This window comes from Bacillus rossius, chromosome 8, assembly GCF_032445375.1.
Source record: "Bacillus rossius redtenbacheri isolate Brsri chromosome 8, Brsri_v3, whole genome shotgun sequence".
Classification (NCBI taxonomy): Eukaryota; Metazoa; Arthropoda; class Insecta; order Phasmatodea; family Bacillidae; genus Bacillus; species Bacillus rossius.
The window spans coordinates 68,167,840-68,177,246 of NC_086336.1; the positions used below are offsets into that span (position 1 = coordinate 68,167,840).

The 9,407-nt window shown below is 39.9% G+C and overlaps 1 protein-coding gene across 3 annotated transcripts; it reads left to right on the forward strand.

Moving 5' to 3' along the window:
• Nucleotides 1-7: 7 nt before the first annotated feature.
• On the forward strand, nucleotides 8-8,563 carry LOC134535195 (zinc finger protein 3-like). 3 transcript variants are annotated; one of them, XM_063374217.1, is made up of 4 exons: nucleotides 8-317; nucleotides 2,082-2,240; nucleotides 2,747-2,836; nucleotides 4,581-8,563. In XM_063374217.1, the coding sequence occupies exons 1-4, from the start codon at nucleotides 171-173 to the stop codon at nucleotides 5,367-5,369; spliced, it is 1,185 nt and encodes a 394-aa protein (XP_063230287.1). In that variant the 5' UTR covers nucleotides 8-170; the 3' UTR covers nucleotides 5,370-8,563. The 3 variants fall into 3 exon arrangements, with proteins under 3 accessions (XP_063230287.1, XP_063230288.1, XP_063230289.1); XM_063374218.1 differs by having other exon boundaries at nucleotides 17-621; XM_063374219.1 differs by lacking the exons at nucleotides 8-317; nucleotides 2,082-2,240 and adding an exon at nucleotides 2,252-2,373.
• The last annotated feature ends 844 nt before the right edge of the window (nucleotides 8,564-9,407 follow it).

Sequence of the window (9,407 nt, forward strand, 5' to 3'; positions counted from 1 at the left end):
CTGAAATGTTTGTAAATATAAATAATGTCTAGCAGAAGGGATAGTTTTGGGCGCAATCAAGACGTTTATCCAAGTTTCACAATGCAAAACTGTTCGTCTGATTGAAGATTCGAAAAAGCTAGCAATTTCCGCGCCCCGCAAAAGTTCGGCCTGCGTTGCGCACTTGTGTTATGATGATTTCCCGTCGGCTTATTAAGAACAGCGACGTAGTCTGTCGGCTGTGCCAGTCCACAGGGAGCGAAATGCTGAACATATTTGAGCTTGAATACGACGGCCTGCACCTGACAACAAAAATAATGGCTTGCGCAGCAATTACGGTTAGATGTTCAGCATCTACTCAGTAGAAGTAGTTAGTGCTGAGTCGTAGTGTCTGCTTGCTGTGCATTTGTATTTGAAATACCGAAATGTTTGCGCACACACAAATTGTTCTACCGGTGTTTCATTAAACCTGGGGATAACAATGTGAATTGAATGTAAATTGAGTTCATTTTTTGCACCAATGACAGGGTCAGAATGTATGGGGTAACGGGTCTGTCGTTACAAACAGCCTGAAGAGTAAGACGTGTGATAATTTGGCGGCAAGCAACAATGATCATAAAATTTATCAGACAAGAATTTTTGGTAATTATCCCGTATCATGTATCCACATTTATTCCTAGATCCTAGATCCTTGAATATCACACTGCAAACAAACTGTCAGATCTACTGGAAATTTTTTCATTTGCGTACATCATAATTCGTTATATCACAAGTTTTTGTTATGTCCAGGATCTTTCGACGTACTAAATAACAGCATGCCTCATGTAACACAGGATCAATATTTACGTGATCATGCTATCAAGATCAAGCAATAAACTGGGATTTGTGATATGCTCGGCGAACGAGGAAGTTCTATCCTGAGAAGCTGTGGTCGAAATCGCAGCCTATTCCGCCGAGTGGTTCTCAATGCGTAGCGTCTTTAATAACTGCGACTTAGCACTTCGACCCCTCTACCAAAATCATTCCCTTGGTGTTCAAGGCCACGACCCCCTGGGAAAATCTCATAAATGCTGTTCGTAGGGAGACACTTTTATCAATCTTAGGGGTTTGTAAATGATGTTTCAACACCTGTAGTTCTGTGCATTGCTTGGCGGCTCAGTTACAGGCAGGTAGCAACTGATCATTGCACTAGCTAAGCAATTCCAAAAATTTGTGACGGAAGATGTGTTAAAAGCTTGGTCCAGTGCGCGGCTGAGTCATAACGTACCATATCTGCAAGCTGTAGCGTAGTATCTTTGAGATACAAGATGGTAGCGATTAATGCTGGCTGTTTGAAGAGTTTTAAAAGTTATTCTCACTTTTCCTCTGCCTCACACTCAAATAAATACTGTGGTAGGCCTTATGACTTTTGAGCATGCATCTGTTACGTAAAACTGTTAAATGTAAAAACATAAATACTGTAATAATTATGTTACTATCACATCAGGCAAAAGGCCAAACTGGGATATAGTACGACACCATTGCCTATCAGAAGTCAACAGAAGTAACGAACAACAGGACCAAACAAGCAAACAAAATCCCCAGAACAAAACAAAAAAATATTGTGATGCAGGAGTCGAACAAAGATTCTGGATGTCAAATAGCCATTGTAAAAATGGCTAACATGGACACGCACCAGGTGTAATCACTGGATTGGTTTTGTTAGTTTCTTGCGTCTCACGGCTATGCACAGAGGCTTAAGGGGAGGGATCTTCAGGGTTATAGTCGGCTCCAAAGAGTGGTCGTGAACATTAGCCAATCCCTGAGTGTGGAACTGAATCCAGCAGGCATCACAGCAGGGCGTCGAGAGATGGGGGCAATTTCCCGGGGCCCGGGAGAGTCGTTTGAGTTTCATGATTTTTTTTAATGCATGAGTTTACCCTGATAGCGGGTCAAAATTCAAGTCTGTTTCTAATAGACAAGTTAGGCACATTTACATTTCTGGCCACTAATTTTTTTTTAAATTGTCAGGTTTGAAAATTTGTACCTTAATTAATGAGGGGAGCCCCATAAGTAATTATCGACGGCCCTGCATTACAGAATGCTGTTTGTAATGCTTGCAGGTGTTTGAAGGGGACGGCCTGCCGTCGCAGATCTGCGAGGCATGCTTGCAGAAGGTCAACTCCTGCTTCTCGTTCAAGCTGACGTGCGAGCGCTCGGACGCACGACTGCGGCAGAGCCTCGGGCTCGTCCAGTCGGCGCCCCGCGACGGGTCGCACGAGGTACACTTGAAGTATTTCCCTCTCTCGGGTGGAAATTATGCATTACGTGCTGCAGAATGGTTGGGAAACACTCAGGGCAGCTACGACGAGCAGCGGAGAAGCGTCGCCCTCTCGGGTGGTTCGTAGGAAGGAGGTAAAGGCATATTGTTTGACCTGTAGCATAACGGGGCATTGTAAAATAACGTATGTAATCAGGTACTACAGAAGAAGAAATACTGAAAACATTATTTTTATTATATATGTAGTTATTTTTTGTAATTCAGGTAGTGACCCAAAGAAAGAAAAGTAGGTAGGAACGGTAGGTGGAAGGTGTCATTGTGTTAAAATAGGCAGTTTGTTTTAAATGATCTTTATGCATACGTATCTCTATAGAATCCATTTTTGCTTCCGCCCCACACACACAATTTGACTTTTTTCAAGTTAATGTTTTGTGATTAAAGTGTGTGAGCTCGTGGCGTACATCTGGGGAGCACGCTTACTTGAACGCGAGTTTTTCGTTTTTGCAGGGCGTTGCGGTAGAAACAGAGTTCACCGCGAGCATCAAAGAAGAAAGGGACGAAGAAGACGACAGTCTTTACAACTTCCTGCCTCAGGAGGTGAGACTGCTCTACAGCACCGACATCTGTAGCTGGGGATAAACCAAGCATGCTCTCTTTTTTGTATTCCTAATATAAATGTCTTTACAGAGGAAGTCCACAAATTTGAAGAACATAAAATCTTGAGCTACGTAATAAAGTAATAGAGTTTAAAAGTAATGGCATAGTAGATGTACTACTGACTGTTTATTTCTGAACTTGCACAAGCAAAGTCTCCCAAGTATTACTGGAGATGACAGATGATTACACACCAGTTCAACTTTAAAGATTTTTTTTTTGTGGTGTGCAGTTTCATCTGGATAAGAATGGCTGGTGGTGCATGAGCCCACCTTTCTTCTTATGGCAGAGTGAGAGGAAGAGATGGAGAAATGGAGCAGAAAGAGAGAAATTAAATCCGAGACAGGACTGTTTGCAAAGTTGGAAGAGACTATGTTTGTGTTTCGTGAAAATAGGCGGCACTGCATCCCTCAGTAATGTATTTATGTATACTGACAATTTGTAAAATTATTTTTGTTGTTTTAAAGCAAGAAAAAAAAAATATGACAATCTTTTTTAAATTATAAGGCCTCAGATGCTTGCTAATGCACGCTTATTGTCAGAACATCTCATAAGATCCCACATCATACTGATAAGTATGCATCTCTGTCTGCCAGAAAGCTTCCTTGGAATAAAAGCATAAGTATGCCGTTGTGGTAATATTGTTACCTTTTTAATAATAAAGTAATTATTTTTATAAATATCATGTTACAGTAACACGAGGGTAAGTCGTTCCCACATTACTCAAGGCTACAACAAATGGACAAGATTTTCTCACTTTGACAAAGATTTCCTCACTTTGACATTTCTTTTCCACATTATTGTTACACTTCAAAAGAGAACGATTGCAGTGTTATTAAAATTGCTTCTACTATCTATATATATAGAAATTGATGTGTGCAAGTATGTTCCCTATGGACTTCAAAATGGCTCGACCGATTTTGATGAAATGTTTAGGCAATCTTCAGATTAGCCTAGCAGTGGTCCTATGAATTTTGGTAGCAATCACAACATAAATATTTATATTTATTATTATTATTATTATTGTTATTATTATTTTCAATTTTGTGTCATATTTTCAATACAAGATGAGACTTTTTTTTTTTAAACATTCACAATTAAAAACGATATTAGGGTCGCTAGTAAACTATAAATACCAGCTCCTGAGGTATCGTAGTGAAATTATTTCATCTTTTAGTATCGCTGATAGTGCTTGATCTGCATGGTTGTAACTTAGCACTGTGGTTAACAAACTGAAATACTAGCGGGTTTTTATGCCTAATTATTTGAACTTTGAAACAGACAGGCTTCTTGGTGAGTGGGTACGTAGCATAGGTTAGCTCATGCTCTGCAACACAGTTCATGTCTCAAGGTATTAAAAAATTTGGACTTGTTAGACATGAAAATTTCTTCAAAGGGTTAAAATGCATAATGTTTCTGGTCGAGTGCAAAATTATTTAAACTTACTATGTAGCAAAACTTCTTAGTTGGAACTTCTTTGAAGTTAATAATTGTTTGCGATAGAGTGAGTTCATACTTAAGTTTTTTTCTGGTTTGATGTGTACTGTATTATTTGTAATTAGATTGGAAACAAGGGTTACAACATTTTTTAAGTAATATAATACATAAATTAAAAACTTTAAAAACTTCTTTGGAGTCGGCCTGTTTTCGGGCCTATACGGTACCTAATATTCTGGTGGTATTTCAGCTCTCGGATGGCAGCGCTAAAGCAGTCCTGGAAGACTTTGCGTGCGGAGATTACTTCCTGCGTGGCGACAGTCCCGGACCGTGTCGTCCGGACAGCCCTCTCAACCTGTCCGTTGCTGCCAAGTCCAGGAACAGCTCGGGAGCATCGCCACCTGTTGCTGTGAAACAAGAGGCGTCGTCCGTGAAAATGGAAGCGGATACATCCGTGGCCGGCGAGCCTCCGTCGTCTGGCACCCCGGCGCCGCGGGTCCCTCTGCTGGAGTACGAGGGTCTGCTCGGGAAGCTGGTGGAGACCATGTACGCCCCGGGGAAGAGTGTCCTGATGGAGAAGTGCGCTAACGCTCCCGCGCCGCTCCAGCAGTGCGGACTGGGCGTGATGGGCTCGCTGCTGCTGTACCAGACGCTCGCGGGGGGTCTCGGGGGCAGGCCGTTCCGCTGCCACCTGTGCGGGAAGGCGTTCCGGAAGAAGTCCGGGCTGTCGGACCACGTGCGGGCGCACCTGAACCGCAAGGCGTACAAGTGCCGCTACTGCTGGAAGTCGTACGCCCAGCGCGCGGGCCTTCGCTCCCACGAGCGCCTGCACGAGGGCACCCAGGCGTTTGTGTGCCGGGTGTGCCAGAAGGCGTTCACCCAGCGGTCGCACCTCGTCGAGCACTTGCGCATCCACACGGGGGAGCGGCCGTACGCCTGCCGCGCGTGCGACCGCACGTTCGCCAAGAGCTGGAACCTCAAGTGCCACGAGAAGTCGCACTGCCTGCTGCAGACGCAGGCGCTGAACACTTGCTGCTAGTCACGGCGTTGTGGATTACCGCCTCCGGATTACCTCGCTTGAGCTTCAGCTGTTTCTGAACCACCTGGGACGTGCTTAGAGCCACCCCTTCCCTTCAAGTGAAGTTAAATATGTTGCGGAAGGGCGTTTTATTTTGATTTAAGGCCAGACAATATGAGCTTCGTTTAGAGGATTTATAATGTTGCTTCATTCAAGCAACACGTGACCAATTAGTACAATGAAACCCACTATTACTGTATTCATGTCATTGCAGGATTTTTTTCCATGTAAAATCCCTACAGTAAATTTCCATTTCATTATTTTTTTACAAAAAAATAGTCATTAACTTTCCACTTACTCAATAGAAACATTTAAAAAATTACCCCTTGTAATTATTTTTTTTGACTAACTGGCATTAGTATCTATAAATGTTCCTTCGGGAATGTTCTGAAATGCCCTAGATAGTGCATCTTCTAGATAGATCTCATTATATTATTAGTGAATGCATCTCGTCATATGGACATTACTTTTCACGTGCAAACAGAAAAAGTGTACACTTTTGTTCGGGTCCAGGAAGTTCCAAAGATGGCTGCAAACACCTCCTAGCAAGCAAATGTATTGCGACTTATAATAGCTTGTATCAAGTGTATTATTTTGTATTGTCAAAAAAATAGTTTTCTGCACTATATTTGGACATTTTTTGTTTAATGTGCATAATTTATGTTGATATGTTCAGGTCAAAAAGTAGCCACGTAGTCAGAGCTCTTTTAGTAAGGCAACAGGTGTAAAAGTATGGTGTTAAGCTTTATGTTTGTATTGCGTTGCAATGTAATTCATAAATAATGAGTGCCATGGAATTTTTTTGGTTGGAATGGCATTGAGTGTGACACTTTGGTGATCAAGAATACAGAACATCCCAGAAAAAAAGTGTTGGTACATGTGGTTGTTTTGTAAGCACAATGCTTTTCAGAGGAAAACATGAAGCCATGAATAAGCAAAGCTGTGTGTATTTATGAATAACCAAGGGACTTAGTTGTGCATGTACATGTTTCAGATTTTGGGGTCCGAATCTGAGCATCTGAGCTACAGTGTTAAAATAGTGTCGGGGCAAAAAAAAAATTTGTAAAACTCAGAAATATGTATTAGTTAAGTGTTACATGTCTGATAAATTAGGCTGCATAAGTGAAACAAAGGATTATGAGCACTGTTACTTAAGAGGTAGTTGCTTTGAAAAACAGTGTTAGTTGCTAGCGTGCACAGTAGAGCTGTGAGTGTGTCGCGAGGTAGCGTGTGTCGTGCACAAGGCTAGGATGCTTGGCTGGTCACTAGAGTTTGAAAGCACTAAGGGTCACACAGGCTCAGGTTTCAGATGTCTACTGACCTATACGCACAAGGTGCAGTCTTTACTTCAGGTATTGCACATCTGTGAGTCTAGTGCGGTGGTCCAAGTAATGTTACGGTGGAAAAATAAAGATTAAGGCGCCTGCCGATACCATTTACAGTATTGCATACTAAATTTGTTATACCTGTCAAAAAAAGTATAATAAATAATTATTTTCAAATATTTTCACTGCTGAAAAAAAAACACAATAAGTAAAATATTTGATTAAAATAATATGTATACTATATACAAAATTACTATTCAGAATGAAACGTTACTATGGAAGCACTGCATGGCCATCCAGGCAGTTCAAGTGGTGTTACAATATTGCGGTTATGTTCCTGCAAAATTAAATATCAACATGAACATTTTTATGCTCATGTCTGCTGCCCACCCCTCCCTTGTCATCATCTCAAATGCCAATTGCATACGTAACATTTTTTGCTGTCTACATTACAGTTCTGCTAATCTCACCAGCTCGTCTGGTCAACATCCAGTTAGTGCGGATAAGTATTTTGTACCATACTGTCAATCAATTTTGAGTTTTTTTTTACAAAGGTGTTTTGTTCTGAAAATCTTACATCAGTTCGTAGGTTAAAATCTTAGGTTGTGTATGCAGTCGTATTAAAACTAGAAGTTGTGCAAATTTACGAGGGGAAAAAAACTTAAGATTTTTATAGGTCTACCCATTTGAAACTTATCTTTGTGCGTCTGGACTTTCGGTGATTTAAACAAGGTCAGGTCTCATCTAGTCTGGATCAGCAGGACTCTACTGTATGACTTATTAATGATGGAGTGATTGGCCCGGAGGCTGGAGTTTTGACTCGTAGCTATCGCCACGGGAGGTGGTCGTAGTGGGACTAGGACATACACTTAGAGATGATTGTGCAGTGGGTCACTGTTGCCTTCTGCAGTACGGAGGGGAAGGAAGCACCCGGTCCTGAACTCGGTACCTGCGGTGTACCAACTTGAAGCTCTACCCACCGATGCAAGTTGGACTAGTGGGACAGTGTGAAGGGTCAGCAAGACAGCCTTAAGTCCATGAATGCGACAGGTTGCTTCAGTGTGCCCTTCGTTGATTGACTTGCGCAATTGAATCAAGTGTACTGTCAGTTTTGAAATGCAAAATAATATTTAATTTTTATTGTTGATAATATAATCTACAATTAAATACTTTTTTTAGCTAGTCTTAGATTTTGAAGGTTGGTTCCTTTCTGCAAAAACGTGATCCAGTTGTAAGTTCAGAACACACAGGATGAGAACATCGTCCTTCGCCTTGTTGCACGAATATGACTCTGAACGCACGGCCACCGAGGAGTCCTGAGTTGAACGTGAGCGGCTGAAGTGCGAGCGTCACGGATGGTCCTGACGGGCCGCTCGGAAGAGACAGCCGTTAGAAGGCATTCTATAGTTCCTATCCAGTCCTGTAGTAGACAGGACTGCAAGAGTGCCATAATGCTATTGTATGTGTCATTTTAAACTGCGTCACATGTCAACCCTTTTTTTCGCATTGGTTATTTAATTTATGATGAGCAGCAAACTTAAAAAATACAGTTTATGAGTACGTATTATTGAACTATTGTTGATAAATAATATTTTATATTAATTTACAATGTGTGTAGTTAAACCTGATTGTTAGAAGTGCAGTTGTTTGTAAAAATTGTATATTTGCATGGTTAGAAATCTCACAGAAATTGTATTATAGTTCACAATGACACAGTACAAAATAATGTAGAAGACTCGCAAAAAAGTAACTTTGCTGTGTTGAAATGTAAAGTAGACTAGTTGTACTTTTTGAGCGCAGAATAAAGTTGTGTTCAAATGTATGGAATAAGCAGCGTATGAAAATTGACTAACCTTTCCTCTTGAACCATACCCATTGTCCTCTTTATCCTTCAATCCCAGCCTTGACTGTGCTGTGAACAATAAGGTGCTGTCGTAAGGCCTCGATTCATAGTTTTTGCAGAGACTCTGAAACAATTATTTTTACCATAAAGAACTTAGCAGGAATAAAAATACTTTCTACAGTATCGTAATTAAATCTCTTAGCTTTCTAATAAATGTGATGGCAGTTTTATTCAAACATGAGGTTTTAAAACATTTAAATTTAAAAGTTCTTAAAACTAAATAACTTATACTGTACAGAACATACATACATGTTTTACACACAATATAAACTGTGGGTGTAAAATGGAAACCATTATCACTATACACATACGTAGTTCATTATATTTTTAGACTGTGCTGGAATAGATTTTACGGGTGGGGAAGAATTTTTTATTTTTTAATAAAATAATAAATTAATAAAATAACTTTAGTATTGTTATTATTATTTATGAAATCATAATTATTATTAAATTATAAATGTATAATGTAAAGTTTTATTCCGAAATTTAACATATTTGACCTTTAAAATAACTAAAATGTCATTATCTACATAAGATTCCTAAAACAATCCCTATTTTCCTTTCACATTCCTCAAATGTCATTTAAAATTAAAATAATATTACTATCTTCATCTAATTTTGATATAAAAAAAGTGTGTCTCTAACTGTTATGGAAACATATCTCAATGAGTTTGAAGAAGTTAGCATATCTGTAAAATTTAATGCTTTTAAATATTTATTATTTGTATACATATTAATGTTTTTAAAGGCATTTTTGTAAATACATATTTA

What these genes read in the sequence shown, in the direction of transcription:
- LOC134535195 (XM_063374217.1), top strand. Translation starts at nt 171, where the DNA reads ATGATGATTTCCCGTCGGCTTATTAAGAACAGCGACGTAGTCTGTCGG. An exon ending in TGGCTTGCGCAGCAATTACG is followed by an intron (nt 318 to 2,081) that starts GTTAGATGTTCA and finishes TAATGCTTGCAG; the next exon opens with GTGTTTGAAGGGGACGGCCT. An exon ending in CCCGCGACGGGTCGCACGAG is followed by an intron (nt 2,241 to 2,746) that starts GTACACTTGAAG and finishes TCGTTTTTGCAG; the next exon opens with GGCGTTGCGGTAGAAACAGA.